The 17,299-nt window shown below is 48.9% G+C and overlaps 1 protein-coding gene across 4 annotated transcripts in view; it reads left to right on the top strand.

Annotated features, from left to right (window-relative positions):
- The window catches only part of plekhg5b (pleckstrin homology domain containing, family G (with RhoGef domain) member 5b), an 82,563-nt gene extending 66,882 nt beyond the window's left edge, over window positions 1–15,681 (top strand). For 3 of the 4 annotated variants that reach the window (XM_064299235.1, XM_064299234.1, XM_064299236.1), the window contains 13 exons: window positions 3,633–3,830; window positions 4,668–4,844; window positions 5,861–5,956; window positions 6,159–6,359; window positions 7,023–7,133; window positions 7,620–7,769; window positions 8,220–8,357; window positions 8,861–8,980; window positions 9,468–9,600; window positions 10,226–10,341; window positions 10,587–10,726; window positions 10,973–11,914; window positions 12,515–15,681. In XM_064299235.1, coding sequence (XP_064155305.1) covers window positions 3,633–3,830; window positions 4,668–4,844; window positions 5,861–5,956; window positions 6,159–6,359; window positions 7,023–7,133; window positions 7,620–7,769; window positions 8,220–8,357; window positions 8,861–8,980; window positions 9,468–9,600; window positions 10,226–10,341; window positions 10,587–10,726; window positions 10,973–11,914; window positions 12,515–12,524 — 2,532 coding nt within the window. In that variant the 3' untranslated portion in view covers window positions 12,525–15,681. Of the gene's footprint in view, window positions 1–3,632; window positions 3,831–4,667; window positions 4,845–5,860; window positions 5,957–6,158; window positions 6,360–7,022; window positions 7,134–7,619; window positions 7,770–8,219; window positions 8,358–8,860; window positions 8,981–9,467; window positions 9,601–10,225; window positions 10,342–10,586; window positions 10,727–10,972; window positions 11,919–12,514 lie in introns of those variants that run through there. The other variant, XM_064299237.1, reaches the window with a different exon arrangement.
- The last annotated feature ends 1,618 nt before the right edge of the window (window positions 15,682–17,299 follow it).

The following is a 17,299-nucleotide window of genomic DNA, read 5'->3' as shown; positions in this document are numbered from 1 at the left end:
CAACATCAGTCCGCTGGCCTTATCATACAGGACCCTTATTTTTTGAGGAACAACAGCATGGTCAGCCTGAAGGGAGGTTACAGTCATTTCAATTCAGTTCATTCGCATAGCACTTTTTTTTACAAAGGGCATTGTCGCAAAGAAGCTTTACAGTAGGCCTTGGTACCTGCCCAGTACCGTCCTGTCGCAAATGAGCATCAGTGGGTGATGAGAGGCCAAAAGGCTTTAATTCGCGGACATCTTATTCGATTTCTGTTAGGCTATTGTTGGTTTTTGACAAGATGTCACCTGGGGTGACACCAGATCGTAAGCATTGGTCAACAAGTAAAGATGGCCCTGATGATTCCTTGTTCGTTGTGTTTTGTCTAAAATGGCACACTCGATGGCAAGATAAGTGGAAGCATCTGGACATGCTGTGACTTTGTGTAAACAGACAGAAGTGAGTTGTTTTATTAGTAAACTAGGGTGAGTAACACATGATAGAGCACGTAGTGGTGGTCAAAATCACTGGGTGCGAAGGCAGAAGCTTGTGGCTGCCGTGCTGGTCCCTGTTACCACTATATTTTGTGTTTGCGTGTGCGTGTGTGTATGTGTGTGCACGCATGTGTATTTGCGTGTGTGTTTTGGTTTCAGTGGAAAAGAATACGAAATTTCTGGTGGTTGAGTTAGGAAACAAAGGCATTTAGAAGAAAAGGAAAGGCGTTTGGGCCAGGAATGGTGGTCAGGGGGTTTGTCCGAGCAAGGAAACAGGAGATCAGCAGCAGCAGCAGCAGCAGCCCTGCTTGGCAGCTGCAGAACCAGGATGTCTGCTGAGCAAGACTTCTGCAAGCGGTTCCTCTGGCCCCGCCCCCTCTTCTTCCTGGCCCCGCCTCCCCTTTCCTCCCCTCACAAAGGCCAGGATCCCCCTGTTGCCATGACATCAGGACAGTCCCCTCTAGCAATGCGAGCAGGCTGGCCGGCTTCACCCCGCTGCTCTGCGTCATCGGTAACGGACCCACCGGCGGAGCGGAGCGACTCTGCGGTTCTGGACACCGCGGTTACAGCCGCCTCAAACCGGGAGAGAGGAGAGACGGACGCCCACATCCACAGGCTCTCATTCTCTCGCTGTTTCTCTCTCTCTCTTTCTGCAAAACCGCAGAAGCTATCCACCCCTCTACCAGCGTCTTTTCGAAGGCTTTGACTGCTCTCAGTTGAGTTATAGCACACACACACACATACACGTGAGTGTGTGTGTGTGCGTGTGTGAGAAAGGAGAGGAGACCAAGGAGCATTGCAGCCGCGGGTGCAGCATGATCCAAGCTCACTCGTCCGGCCGTAAAAAACTACGATGGTCTTCATCACCTTAGACATGCCGTTTGCTTCTGCGGTAAGTCCAGCCTCACACTGTTTCACACTGCGGACGTGTCTGTTTACATTCCTGGAGGAAGCGTATTAGTTGTCGATAGCCAGTAGCACACATTTTCTCGCATGCTATCTTTAGAAGGCACTGTTGCAATTTGTGACAGTTGTATTGTAACATAAGTGTTATGAACTGTTCAGCATTTCCGATGGTGAACGCAGACGCACTTTCTGGTTGTGTCAGCATGGCTCGTTGTTATATAAATGTGGTGATTTCAGATTGAGCTGCATTAGTATTCATTTAAAATTGTTGTTTTTGTGCAAATTAGCGGCAGAAGATTCCTTTGCAGGGTGTTGTGTGAGTTGTTCATCGAAGCCACATACGGGCGGGTCTTCCGCGACGTCTCTCTGTCCCAAGCGAGCGAACGCTGGCGTTCACGGCGGGTCGGAACGCTGTCCCACTCTGCCGTGTCTTCAGTGCCGCGGTGCTAAGTCGGCCGCTGTCGCTGTGTTCGTTACCAGAGCCAGGGCGCTTCCTGTTTTCTGTGTCCTTCCCTGATTGGTCTGGAATTCCCAATAAATTCTCCAATCAGAGAGACTGCTGCATTGTATGGATGCTGCAAAGGGACTGTCAAAAATCACCACAAACCTGAAAAGGCTGCTTGCCTTTTTCATCAAAGCAACAATTTAAACGAATCGAATTGATGTTTGCCAGCTTTTCACTTCAGGTATATCCGTATGTACAGTATAGCTTGTTGTCCGGACTAACATTGACTGCCAGGGCTTTTAAGGGTTGCAGTTCACAGTTTTTGTGTTTGAAACTAGCACTCCATCTTGTCTGCAGCATTCGTCTCTGAGTTGTGACGCTAAGAAACTAATCACAGGGTTTGTAGAACCCTCTCAATTCATCAGTTTCATTTTTATATTGCGCTCTTCACACCAAGGTGTCCCAGGACGTAGAATAGTGAGACCAATTGGCAAGATAAGGTACATTTTTGTCTTGTTGTTTTATTTATTTATTTTTTTAATAAGCATGTGAGTTAGCGGTTTCTCCGTCCTGCAGTGTTGAGGGACACCGCTACCACGAAAACGACTGTGTTTCAGCACACTTCACCAAAGTGGATCCACTTGGGGCTTTTAGTTTCGTTGGCCACGGGCCTAATTGCTGTCCCTCAATGCTATCAGGAGACTGAAGGTGACCTGTTTTGTTCTCGTAGGTCTAGCTTTCGTTTCGCACGTGTATCCCACCCTGACCTTGGAGTCACACGCTCGTCGTACCGTTTCCTCTTTCCCCTGCCCTGTCCAGTGGGCAGCAGAGCTCCACCTAGCAGCTACTAGAGAAAGAGCTGGAGAACCCGCTGAGGACCCTAGATTTGGGCAAAACTTGGCCTGTTCCTGCCAAACGTCGTTCACGCCAACTGACGAAAGTCTGCGGTCAGTCGGTGTGCGGGCAGTTACGTTGAGAGGGCTTCAAGTTTACAGTATGAACATTTTGGAGGGAAGTCTTCTACTGTGTTGGCAGGCTGCGTATGCTACTGCTATGTCCTCAAATTAGGGTCAGTAGGCTGGACTTTCCGCGCTAACAGCGTCGCCAACAAATGACCGCCACTGACAAAAACAACTGTTTCCTGTTTCCTTTGCTGCTAAATAGGAAGTGGGGGCTTTTTTTAATCGGTGCGCTAATCTGCTAAAATTGGATTTAGTTCAAGTGGTGATAATTGTGTCGCAGTGGTTTTGTGACTGGGCGACAACATCCAGAGCTGTGGTGGCCAGGACTTGGGGACTTTCCTTTCGTTCCCCACACTGTAACGGACATCCGTCCGTTCCTCCTCTCCCCTTCTAATATGGAGAGTTGGCCTTGATCGGCGATGATGTCACCCCTTGCACTGCGGCCTCATTTCGGCCACCCGTTTGTCGAGTTCTTCCTTTTTCTGATGACTACATCATCTCATGTTCGTGAAGTCTGGTCTTTGTTCCGGAAGTGGCTTCATTTCCATCTCTTCCTTCGCTTTTTCCTCTCTTTCTGTTGTACTTTCTTCCTCAGGGACAGACTTGTCGCTTAATGAGAGGTTCTTCTGCCTCTGCTGATGTTCTTTCTCTCGCCCTTTCTGTCCTCTGTTTCTCCGTCTCCTCTCTTTTCTTCTCTCCCCATCTTACTCTCTCCATTTCTCTCTCTCTTACTCCATATTTTTCTTTCTCATCGTCTCTCCCTCTTTCTTCATCTGAAGACCAGGCATGTTGTTTCTTATGTAAAATTAAACTCAGTAACCTCTCTCTCTCTCTTTCTCTCTCAGGGTCAGGCACGTCGTCGGAAAAACATTAACGAGTTTTTGGGGGAGGCCAGCATCCCGTCCCCGGACTCGCTGGCCCAGTTGGGCAGCTCCTTCCCCGGTGTGGGGGGCGGGGCCGGGCCGGACAGCTGGAAGAACCGGGCCGCCAGTCGCTTCAGCGGCCTCTTCGGCTCCGCCTCCGGAACCAGCCCCTTCGGCAGGGTAAGCTCCTCCCCCCACACACCCATCCCCACAGATTAGTCAGCAAATGATGATTTTCTGACCCTTACTGTCTCTGGAGACCACCTGCGTTTGCCCTTACTGCTGAACATTCTGTTTTTGCTGAAGAGCGCTGCTTTATAATGCTGAATCTCTTGATGTGTGTGTTTGACATGCCCAAGTCCTCTGCTTCTGACCGAGAGACTCGATGTCAGTATTCCCCAGGTACTCAGGAAAAATCTCACCACTGGATGCGTTCCAGGTTTCACAGGGGCTAAAGGCCACACCCGCCCGCCCCAACGTCCTCTTAGCTCATTTCCTCCTAGAGCCGGGGTCCTCCTCACGCAAGCGGTCTCTGCTCCTGTTATGACATCAGGATATGCTAAAGCTCAGAGCACTTAAGGGTTTCCACCTGGGAAAGGAGTGAGCCAAAGCTAGCGAGTCTGGAGCATGCTGGGTAAATTGTAACACAATTTAACAACAGGGTGGGAACAGATTAACATTTCTTCTCACCGTAATTCTTATTTTCAGTCATTGCTGCTGCTTAGTGCTGTCTGAGCAAGACTGCTTGGTGCTTACGTGGTTCACAACCTTTCACAGAAGACATGGATTTTCAAGTCTTCTGTGCATACACCTTCTGTGCTGTCATTTGATTACCTTTGTGTCTTGAAGCCCCTATTTGCCCATACACCGATGCGTGTGACAGCACTTGTTGTAAATATTCCGTTTGTGGGAAAGTGAGGTTTCATTTGCCAGGTAATAGGAGGAGTTACTGTGTGATGCCAGCCTGTGTGAACCAATCTGATGTAGGTGCTGACTCTCTCTCTGTCTCTCTCTCAGGAGGTGGATCGTGTGGAGCTGCTGCAGAGTAAGCTGCTCTCGTACACGCTGCAGGGGCTGCCCAAGACTCCTCCTCAGCTCTCCTTTCACCATGACTCTTGGGAGGAAGAGGAAGAGGAGGAGGAGCCCCACCTGGAGCTGGAGGAGAGCTGGCAGAGCCTGCTGGAGAACCCTGAGGTACAGCAGCTCACACACGCATGTACACTCATACGCACGCACTCAAACGCACAAACACACACAAACTCTCACACTCATGCACACACACTCACACCCTCACACACGCATGTACACTCATACGCACGTACTCAAACGCACAAACACACACACACTCACACCCTCACACACGCGAACACACACACTCACACACATGCATGCGCACATACTCACACGCATGCGCTCTCATACACACGCACTCATGCACACATACGCACACTCACTCACACACGCACACACATTCATGTCCATCAGGTGAAATGCAGGGCTTCCTGCACCAGCCCCCCTTCCCCCCCCCCCCATGGACCATAGTCCAGCCTGTACAGCACCCCCCTCAGCCTCTGTACATCCGCCGCCTGACCCCGCCGGGGCGGGACGCGTTTACGACCGCCGCTCGGCTCATATTTAACCGCGTTTATGGCTGTCATTCGGGCCGGAAGGAAAGCGCTGGAGCTAATAATGACTTTGGCCTGATGACTTTACCCAGGCGCCTATTCAGGCTTCTCCAGGGCGGGCCGCGGTGATGCAGTCAGCCCCGCTAGCGCTTTATGGCCTTTTATAGCGCCCTGCCCTCGGGTGTGTGTTTGTGTTTGGGTGTAATAACTGCAGCACGCACACACACCCACCAGGATGCCGGCGCGGTCTGGGAAGCGGTGCGCTGGGAGATTCCGGAAGAGAGGCAGCGCGCCTGTTCAGATTGCATAAGACACATTACGGCAGAGTGCGTTCAGGACCTCTTAGAGTGAGATAAACTGAGACGCATGCAGAGGTCTGCATGTAGAGAGACGGCTACGTAAGCACATCAGAGGGGTAAAGTGTAATATTAAAATGAGCGTATGCATAGTATAATGCAGGTTAGTATGCAACACATTGAAGAGAGTATGCACAGTATTACACAGGTTGATATGTAACATATTGAACAGCGTATGCAGTGTAACGCAGTGTAGTCCTCACACTTGTTCCTGTGCCTGTGCTCGCAGTCGTTGACCAGGCGCCAGTTCCACCAGCAGGAGGCGATCTGGGAGCTTCTGCAGACTGAGTGTACCTACATCAAGAAGCTGCGGGTCATCACAGATGTGAGTATCCCAGCATTCCTCTGGCTCCATCTCACTTCTCCTCTAACTCCTATAGGTGGGGGGAAACATTGGTTGAAGCTTTCTGAAAGCGGTGAAAGATTTTACTTTTTGGTCAGTTACCTTAAGGCACAATGGCAAAGTAAACCTCAAACTTTTCATTCTTTCTCCCTTTCCTTCCCTCTCCGCCCCTCTCTTTCTCCAGCTCTTTCTCTGCGCCCTGCTGAACCTGCAGGATTGCGGGTTGCTAAGCGACGTGGAGCCGGTGCGTCTCTTCGGGAACATCCAGGACCTGGTGCGCCTGCACACGTCGCTGTGGGCCCAGGTCATGCTGCCGGCTCTGGAGAAGGCCCGGCAGAGCCACGCCCTCCTGGACCCCACCCACCTGCACCAGGGATTCAAGACTGTGAGTCCCCCCTGCTCAAAGATAGGCACACACATGCTCTCACGTACACCTGTACATATTTACATACTCACATACGCCTGTACATACACATACATATGTACACATATACATGCACTCACATACACTTGCACATGTATGTAAACACATGTGCATATGTACATACATGTACACATAAATTCACATACACCTGTACCTTCACATATTTATGTACATACACACACGTACATGTGCACTCGTGTACACCTGTACACACATAAACATGCAGTCACACAAATTGTACACATACTGCGACGCACATGCACGCACCGACATGTACACACATACACGCAGAAACGTGCTCATGCCCTCACATACACACGTGCTCACTTTCAGTGATAGTACAGACATATCTGACAAACACACTGCCGTGAGTATGAAATGCAGGTCTAAACAGAACAAAGGCAAAAACTGTTTGTTATAGATCAGCCCGAAGCATGCTCTGTAACATGGGCTCGTTTATAAATGCATTCCTCGTAAATTTAGTGATTGAACCAAGCTCTGCCCCCATTTTCCTCTAGAACTGAACACCCCCAACCCCTGTAATATTGAAGATTTAATGCTGTTTGTGTCTGTCCTGGTTTAATCTGTGTTACTGTGTGTGTGTGCGTGTGTGTGTGTGTGCAGTTCGGCTCCAGGTTTAAGCCCTACATCCGTTACTGTATGGAGGAGGAGGCCTGCCTGGAGTACATGCGCAGCCTGCTGAGAGAGAACGAGCTGTTCAGGATCTATGTGACGGTGAGACTGTTTGTCCGCACAGCAGACCTGCTTAGCAGAAGCCGCACGCTGTGTGCATTGTTATTACGTATTATGCCTTCATAGCTGGGTGTTGGCTGAAGCTCGTCATTCAAGCGCCTTGCGCAAGGGTACAACTTCAGTGCCCCATGTGGAATTTGAACCTGCAACCCCAGTTGTAAGCTTGGTTCAGTGACCGCTATGCCACATCGTTAGCTCACTTTGGAAATCCTCTGTGCACTTCCATGTGAATAGGGGGGGATGTACAATCTGGGTATGAGAGACCACTCCATGGCCACTCCTGAGAAAGAGTGTCTTGGGTCTTTCACCTCCGTAGAACCACATGTAATGCAGTTAAATGGAAGCTCCTCACTCAGGTCCACTGAGAGATTTGAGCCCCCTGGTGTCCGATAGTGGCGTTGCAGCTAGCCGTTCTGTGGGCGTGTGCTCGGAGTTGGCGCGTGAACTCCGCCTTTTCTCCTCCCGCAGTGGGCGGAGACGCACAAGCAGTGCAACAGACTGAAGCTGGCGGACATGCTGGTGAAGCCCCACCAGCGGCTCACCAAGTACCCCCTGCTGCTGAAGAGCGTGCTGAAGAAGACCGACGAGCCGGACGCCCGCGATGCCGTCAGCGACATGGTGAGAGCGGGGGGAGAGAACGAGGGGGGTCGTATTATATGCAGATAAGAGGGAAGAAGAGGAGGGATGGAGAGAAATTGAAGGAGTGGATAGAGAGTGATGAGCTGGTGAGAAAGTCAGTAAGGTGAGGGAGGACTGAGGGAAGGAAAAAGAGAGGGAGAGAGATAATGAGAGGTTAGTGAGTTTCATTTTAATGTAACAAAGGATAGGATAGAAAGGTAAGGGCAACAGGTGAGTGAAGATAAAAGGGTAAGAAACTTTGTGCATGTGCCTGTTTGGAAACAGATTGAAAGAAAAAGAGGGAATCAAAGAATGGTTGGCCAGTTTTTCTGTGTATGTATGTCTCATATACTGCTCAGCCAGTGTCCAGTGGCTTGTAACAGTTTGCTATGGTGCCCCCTGCAGGCCGGCGTCTGTATCAGTAACCCTGTTGTTTTGCGCCCCCTGCAGGTGGCGTCGGTCGAGAGCTTCATCAACAGCGTGGACTCCCAGATGCACCAGCGGCAGGAGCAGCAGAAGCTGGCGGCCATCTCGGGCCGCATCGAGTCTTACGAGGCGGTGGAGGGGGCCAGCGAGGAGGTGGAGAGGGTGAGGGCCAGCATGCGAAACACGCCGGACCCCCGCCGGTACAGCGTCATGGGATAAACCGTTTCGGACGCTTTTAGCTTGGAGTCTTTCAGCTTAAGAATATCCAACAAAAATTATTCTTCATAATTTCTCATATTCCACGGGCATAGTGAAGTGAAAATCCCTGTTGAGGGACTGCTTTATTCATACAATACTGTACAACAGTCAGGTTTATTGAAGTATAGGTTTTTAAGCAGCCAGGGTTAGGCTGTGTGTATTAGTATGCAAACAGGTTGCTCACCTCTTTTCTGTACTGTTAATATCTCTCTGCCACCTACAAAGCAACCTACAACTGCAGCATTTTGATTGTAGTTTATTTATGTTGGAGGTATTTTTTTTAAAAATTATTCTTGGGGGGCATGCCCTCAGACACCGCTACAGGGCTATGCATTTCACCCGCCCCCCCCCAGTATTGAAACTAAAGCTCCGCCCTTGCGCTGTCTCTCTGCGGCACACCCCCACAGATCCTGCGGGAGTTCAGCAGCATCGACCTGACGGCCCCCATGAGGGGCACCTCCCCCGAGGAGACGCGCCAGCTCCACCTGGAGGGGGCGCTGCGCATGAAGGAGGGCAAGGAGAGCCGGGTGAGACGCAGCGCCGGCCCCGCCCACGTGCCTAAACCCCGCCCACTCACGCAGCTCCGCCCACTAGCGTAGCCCCACCCACACACCTTGACTGTGCGCACACACCTCAGCTTCGCCACATTTTGTTAAATGTGAATGTTCTCGGTTATGGTTATTGTGATTATATCATATACCAACTATATCCTGATTCTTTTTAATAAGCCTAAATTATTATATTGTGTGTAATCTTTTTGAATTTGGTTGTGGTTGGCAATACTGGCCTTCCAACAAGATCATATAATAAGATAAAATGCGATATAGAAAGATCCTATTCATATCTGAAGTTCCCCCTGGGGAATAAAGTTATTCTCTTCTATTGTATAAACATCCTTGGCAAAAACAATGGGAGCATACGGCATTCTTGGCAGAAACAATGGGAGCTTGTGGCAAGAGTGAGTGATCGCAGCTAGGCTGACGGACAGTGGTGCGTGCTTCTCCCCTTTCCCAGATGGATGTGTACTGCTTCCTGTTCACCGACATGTTGCTGATCACCAAGCCGGCGAAGAGGGTGGAGAAGGTGAAGGTGATCCGCCAGCCGCTGTTCCTCCACAACGTGGTCTGCCGAGAACTCAAGGACCCCGGTGAGTGTCGCGACTCAGAGCACCCCCAGTACCCCCCCCCCCGCTTAGCTACCACTGCTAACAGGCACCATGCAGGCGCTTTGCTGTCAGAGAAGTGGATTATTTGCAGTTGCAATATTGTTTGCCCTCTGTCATCTGACCATGTTTCAGCCAATCATCACTTGACTTTCAAATTCAAAATTCAACTGCTATGGTGCTGGAGCTTAGCTGTCTGAAGCATAAACTTTGTCCAAAGTCAGTCTGTTGCTCTAACCTGTACTGCATCCCTCTTACCTAACTCCAGTGACTGATAACAAGAACATGCTGAATTAGTAATTTCATCTGGACCGTGTCAGTTTTTGCACACACTGCAACTTCATTTGGTGAGCCTTGGCTCAGTAAAATACCCATGCTAGTGCTAAAACTGAGAGCATTTGAGAACGATAAGGTTAACACGTAACCACTTCTTTGTGTAGCCACGCCCCCTTGGCTTTTACAGTGGGTCACAGTGTGTAAACATGGATCTCTCTCACGGTGACAGAGACACGTAATCCAGCTGGCTAGCAAATGCTTCCAGTTAGATGTTACTGTTAGATTACTTAAAATTAAAGAGGTGAGATTCTGACCCCCTCTCTTCCCTCCTCAGGCTCATTCCTCCTCGTCTACCTCAACGAGTTCCGCAGCGCGGTGGCCGCCTACTCCTTTCAGGCAAACAGCGCCACCCAGGGGCGAAGCTGGGTAGAAGCAATCTGTAACGTGCAGGTAGAGCTTCTGCATTGAAACTCTGCATTTACGCTGTGTTCCCTCTGCTCACCAGAACCAATTTACTAAGATGGCTAATGCTAAGTCCTGTTTCTCACAACCAATTTGCTAAGCTAGCTAATGCTTAGGCCTGTTTTCGACAGCCAGTTCACTAAGATGGCTAATGCTGGTTCTGCAAGGTGGCTAACTCTAAGCTTTGCGGAACCAGGTTAATAAGAGTGCTAATGCTAAAACCTGTTTTGCAGAACAATCTGAAGAAGCTTCGGTCCGAGGAGTCGCACCGGCAGAAGGCCCCTCTTCAGCAGCGCATGGAGGAGGAGGAAGAGAGCAGCAACTCAGCCGCTAGCTCCCCCTGTCTGCGCCACAAGGAACCGCAGAGCGAAAGGTACGCGAGACGGAAGGCGCTATATAAATGCGATCTGTTAGAAATCTTTTACTGCTGTCCACTAACTCAGAGACAGAGGGCAGCATACACACATACACACACACACACACTTGCACACACATTAGTATTAGTTGGTTCTGTTCTTGTGAGTGAAGGAGTGAGGTGATTATGTATTGTTGCTCCTTCCTCATCTCATTTAACTATTTCCTGTTCTCTTCCACAAACCCCTCCCTCCTGCTCCCACAGCCAATCGGATGGCTCCACCGAGACCCTCTCTGTGGCGGCGATGGAGGAGACGAGCGGACCCAACGACTCGTCGTCCCTGGAGACGGACCCGAGCGGGTCCCTGGGGGAGAGCTCACTCTCCGGGTTGGAGGTCCCTTCCCCGGGTGCTGCCGGCCTTTGGCATGGCCTTCCCGCCAGCCTCCAGCAGGGGGCGCAGCCAGTCCTGGAAGGGGACCCCCAGTGCCGTTCCCTGTCCATGGACAGCGCCTACGGAACCCTTTCCCCCGAGTCCCTGCTGAGGGAGCTGGAGCTGAGGGGGAGGCAGGGCCAGAGCGAGGGGGAGGAGACAGAGGGGGAAGGGGTGGAGCCTGAAGAAGGTGAGAAGGAAGAAGAAGAGGAGGAGGAGGAGGGTCCAGCAGAGGGGGAGGCGGGCTCCAAGGCCACCCGGCGCTCGGCCGGCCGGGTCCCCAAGCTTCGGCGAAGCCCCCCTGTGCAGCCCCGCCTCCGCTGCCTCCGGGGCTCCTCCCACAACTCGCGTTCTGAGGACAACCTGCTGCAGCTGCTCCAGGGCCCCTCCGGGGGCCCGCAGGCCCTGGGGCCGGCGGAGAGAGCCGAGGGCCTGCCGCACAGCAAGAGCCTGTCCAGCCTGTACAGGCGCAGCATCTCGAGCGCCGAATTTCAGTTTCGGGCAGACACGGGGCAGCCCAGCAACAGTGACCCCTCTTTAAACACACGGACGGATTCTTTGAGCAGGAGCCGAGCCGGCAGCAGCGGCTCGGACGGAGAGGCGGCGCCCTCTGCTGCGCGGGAGGGGAACTGCGAGCCGGCGGACGGGGAGGATGCGCGCGACGTGGAGCCGGAGGGGGCCCGGAAGTCCCCCGAACAGCAGCACAAAAAGCTGACCCTGGCGCAGCTCTACCGGATACGCTCCACCATGGTGCTCAACTCCACGCTCACGGCATCGTAGGTCCCCTCGTCCTTCGCCCCACTTCAGTACATCCTTCGGTTTTTCCCGCACCGGCGGGGCTAACCACAAATTCTGTCACCCTAATTTATCTAGCTAATGTTTCAAGCTAATACAACTGCTTTCTAGCAAGTACTGTGCATTTGAATTCTGATTTTTTGCGGAAAATTCTGGTTATATTACATGCATGACGCGTGCAATCATCATAAATCATTCAGCGCAATTCTGCCATTCGTTTTAGAAATGCACTGTATTCTTTTATCTTGTGCAGTCTCCAGTCCTGCGGTCTTAAGACTTAAATTTTCTTACGTGTGTTTATATTTCTCCAAATGTGACTCCAAATCAACTGCTAAATCTCAATACACCCACATCTTTGTGCAAACAGTGACAAATTTAAACGCAGGAAAGAAAATGTTTCCTAATCATATACTGGTTCTACTTTATAAACGTCACCTTTACCTCATAAAAGTCAAGATAGGGCATAGAATATTGATTCTTCGTTGGGTCACTGTGTACTTCCTTGTACTGTTGTTGATGACCTCTGCAGATAATGGTGGAAGTGTTTATTTAACATCCGTCTCCTTTGTGTTTGATTCTAGGGAAGTGTAATCGCTCTGGCGGATAACCAAACGCCAGCGCCTACGCAGGTGGAACCGCGCTACCAGAGTCTGTGTACGTGGTGGGACCGAATTCCCGGCAACAAAAATGCACTCTTCAAGATAAACTAGCGCCCCCTGCCTTCCCGTTGGCTGTGAGTTTGAATCGGCCCATTTCCCAGAAAAGCCTATTGTCGTTCTGTTCCGTGGATGGTCTTCGAGGGAAAGGGGGAGGCGTTGGAGATGAACTGTTTGCACTTTTTTAACGTTAAAAAGCTTCGAAGGGACATGAAGCCGGGCGAGCGAGGCGACACGCGGCGAACTTCAAAAATGACTGAACAAACGGCCATGACCTGGACTTGACCTTTGACTTTTGACCCATTTGTCCATGAGAGGGGAGGGGAGGGGAGGGTCAGACGAAGACTTTGATGATGCTGACAAGAACAACAACACAGGAAGAAAAAATGCAAAGGTGTAGGAAGCACATGAACTAAAATTGTAAAGCAGAACAAAGGTCCTTAGAGGAAGCATGCGCGCATATGTGTGTGTGTGTGGGGGGTGGGGGGCGGGATTTTGCAACTGAACATATATGTGTGCTTATGTGTATATAACCAAAACCAAACAAATGTCCCTGACTGAACCAAAAAAAAATCTGAATTATGAAGGTGTTACTCTTTCTCAGGAGTATGCCGATGGGTCCAAAGATGTATGCCTTTTCAACACAGTGTAGGCATTCCGGGCTAATACAGCACAAAAGCGGGTTCTTGTCTCTTTCAGTTCCTGGCATCCTTTCTTGTGCAAACACTCAAAACATTTCTCTTCAGGACTCAAAATGCAAGCACAGACAGTAATTTCAAGCACGTTTCTGAACTGCATTGTGGGTAGGTATGTCCCAGACTCGCCGAGGGGGCGACGGGACGTTAACGGCGGGCGACGCCCGCTTCCGCGGCCGGGAGAGCGGGGCGGAGTCCGCTTTTGGCACTCGGAGCGGAACCGTCCGGTTTCAGGGCGCGTTTCGTTGGCCTCCGAGAACAAGAAACCACTGGCAAACGGGCGAAGATGGGCGAGGGCCAGCGCTAGCCACCGTCACATGATTAGACCTTACGACCCGTGGGCGGAGCCTCTGGGCAAAACGGTGAGGGAGGTAGTTGGGCCACAATTTTTGAGGTGCTATTGCGCCTGTTCCCACGTCTGCTGTGCTAATGACAGTATTACTGCTTACACGTGCTCTAAGGAAGCTCGAAACCTCCCTTGCTTTGAATTAGTTAGGGTAGTAATTAACACCACGAAAGGCCGTACAGTGTGATAGACCCAATACTCGATGGTCGATTCCCAAGTGTGAATTGGACGGTGTCTCTGATTAACTCTAGCTCTTAATACCGTAGGTGTAGTAAAAATGACCTCTTGAAGCACGTTTGGCCTGATTAGGCGTTAGTACTTGTGTAAAAAAATGTAAAAGATTGCATATCAGGAACCAGGGCTTCATGCCACTGAAGACTGACGTGGTCAGAAAGAAATGTATTTCAACAATGTGGCAAAAGGGTCTTTTAGCCCATTCCTGTGTTACTCAGCCCAAAGTTAATAGTTTAACATGTTTTCTTTGTGTGTGTGTTATATTTATTGAGCTTGCTTTGTTTTATATAAAATATGATTTCTATTTGTGTTAATGAACTTGTTCTCATTCCTCTGTGCGTCCGTGGTCTGTGTAGTCTTAACATCAGATCTGTCATTTCAAATGTTTGATCGTAAATTGCTACGAAGCTAAAAAATATCATGCTTACCCTTTACCTGAATGTTTCCAAGGTCTTATGAGAAAGAATAAAGTATCTAGTATTTTTTAAATTTACTGTACAGTAAAGATGGTGGACCTGTTTCCTGGTGTCCATTGCCTCAGACAAATGAAATGCATGTTTTATGTGCACTGTAGACTTAAAAATGTGTCTTGCGAGGATAGAAAGACTATAGCCGTGTTCTGTCATAGTGCCTTTGTAGCGAAACACATGTTTAAAGCAAACTCAATATGTCATTTTAAATATCACTCAGAAAGGGTTGCGTAGGGGAGCACACCTTGGTCAGAAAAAAACTGCAAAAAAGTCTGAAATTGGAAGTGTTTTAGTCTTAACGACTTAAAATCTTTTTTTTTTCTCTCATGTGGAAAATATCTTATTATTTTTTGCTTGTCAAGTATAATTGTCTTAGCCCTTTGGGAAATCTTGAAATGAGTCAAACTGTCTCATCTCATTGGCAGTCTTTCTGTCTTATTTAGCAAAAAAAGTAATGGAAATTAGATTTTAAGTTTAAATATAAGACGATAAGACAAAAGTTAAGATTGACTTTTTTAATAGCTTTTGTAATGCACCATTTCCTCCTGCACTCTCTCAATAACTGACATCTCTTCTGTGGTTTTCTAGAAACCTTCAGCTTTGTTTGAGCACAGTCGGACGGCATGTGACCCTGTCAGTAGGCAGAAGCACCGTGCTGCGGGGCGATGCTACATTGGCCGTAGCCTCGTCCAGGGTGGGGCGGGGCGGAGCAGTGGGCCGGGATGACCGTATCTCATTGCTCACCAGTGACTCCTGGTGGCCAGTCGGGCACTTGCGGCCGGCTCGTTCAAGCGGCTCACGGAGTGTCTTCCCCCTGCCTGTGCCTGTGCGAGCCCGGCTTGCGGACTGCAAAAGAAGCTTTGGCCCTAACGTCACGTGTTCAGGAGCGGAGCGTGTGCTCGTTTGCTGTCCTGAATTAGTGGAGGTTGATTGCAGAAAGGAGTGTTGCTGGTCAATATGACCGGACATTCCAAATGGGAATAGGGTGTGGGGGCTTAACTAAGATTTTGAATACCAAATTCTAATTCCAAATTCTAATTCCAAATCAGTAAGGTGTGCTCTCCTATCCATGTTCCTTTCCTAACCAGCGTTTGGAGCTTCCTGTGGGACTACCCCTCCACTACCGGCAGCAAGGCCTAATCTGCTGGGTTTTCACTTATTCTGAGGACAAGGCTGAAACTGACTTTCAGGGTCTCTGGAACCAGAGCAGCATAAGTGCATTTGCTTTGTTTCGAGGAACTCTAATGCCTGTTTTTTTATGCTAATAAACTGTAATCACGTGTTCTGAACAGTGACACCATGTCTGAAATACAGTCCAGCAACAGCCCATTAAAACTCTGCCAGAGATACGTCCTCCGGAGTTGTTTGTCTCCGTCTCCTGCTCTCCTCTTCCCTCACTCAGACACGCCAGTAATGCTGCTTTTTCCCCAGAGCCAGAGGTTGGCAGGTTGCAACATTACAGACACCTTGGAGTTGGACAGCTTGGTGCATAGCTGCATAGAGTTGCAACACTTGAGTTTTAAAGTCTTGCACCAGCAATGTTCACTAGAGGGAGCTATTGTTGAAAGGTTTTATCTTCAGTGTTTTGGTTTGCTTAGAAGGTAGTGTTGTCTCTCACTCCACCTTTAATCTGTTTCTTTAAATCATTTTATCGAAAATAATAATAATGTGTTTGCTTCACACTTAAATGTGAAGTTCTTTGCATTACATTCTATGTATGAAAGGTGCTATACAAATAAGTTTTCTTATTATTATATATTTATAATATATTCTGTATAAAGACACATGAAAACTGATACTCGCACCAGCAGTTTGCACTTTACCTTCAATTCAGTTTCCTTTATTATTAAGAGGAAAAATCACAATATTTTTTTCACTATTGACTGGAAGTTGACTGCAGGAGAGAACCTTTAAAAAGCCTAATGGAACACTAATGAATAAGCACGTATTAACTGTCTTTCAAACCTCAAGTTTAATTAAAGATTCTCTTTTTCCAATTCTTCTTTCCAATGTCTTGTGGGTGTTCGGTTAGTTCTAGGCTTCAAATGCCACTGTTGAACAAGCAGTCAAGAAGTCATTGCAGTGTTTTTCTCTGTGTGTATTTTCGGGATCTTTGAATGTGTCCAAAATGGTTGAGATCTCAGCCTGGATACAGTCAACATTTGCAAATTACATTGCATTCATTTTTATAGCAATATATATACTAAAGCAATATAGGTTAAGTACCTTGCTCAAGGGTACAACAGGAGTGTCCAACCCAGGGATCAAACCTGTGACTATGAGGTTACAAGACCAGCTCGTCACCCATTATATTACACTGCTGCCCAAACGATCTCACGCTGTTTACATTCTGCCTGAGGCAAAGATGAATGCAACGTGTTACATTCTAGCATGCGATGGAAGGCTAAAGATATCACTGTCAGCAGCTGCTAAGTGTCTAGTTTCAGTTTCCAGCAGCATCATTGAGTAGCTATTTGAATGTTCTGACCGACACTCTAGTCAAACCTGTTTTTTTTTTGGGGGTTCCTGTAGACCCAGACTTGTCTTATGACATCTCTTCCAATAAAGCACACTGGGCAATGAGTCAAAGGTTTGGGTCCTAGCAGTTAAAAGGACTTTTGGGCCGTTCTATGATAAAAAATAAACCCAAGCTGTCCTCACAGGAAGATGCACAATAGACAGTAGCATTGCCAGGGGTTAGGGAGGGTTCATTGGCCAGGATGTCTACATCTCATCACATTACATTACATTACATTACATTACATTCATTTGGCAGACGCTTTTATCCAAAGCGACGTACAAAAAAAGTGCATTTTCATGATCGTAGACAACTGCTGAACACGGGTTCAGTAAGATAAAATTACTTATTTTATACAGCTATTTCTAGCCGAGAACAATGAACACTATTCTGGTCTAACATCTGCAAAGCCAACTAGGCAGAAGAATAAGCTACAGTATTAGGACA

The sequence above is a fragment of the Anguilla rostrata genome, chromosome 11, assembly GCF_018555375.3.
Source record: "Anguilla rostrata isolate EN2019 chromosome 11, ASM1855537v3, whole genome shotgun sequence".
Taxonomy (NCBI): domain Eukaryota; kingdom Metazoa; phylum Chordata; class Actinopteri; order Anguilliformes; family Anguillidae; genus Anguilla; species Anguilla rostrata.
This window is presented reverse-complemented; position numbering and strand designations above follow the sequence as displayed.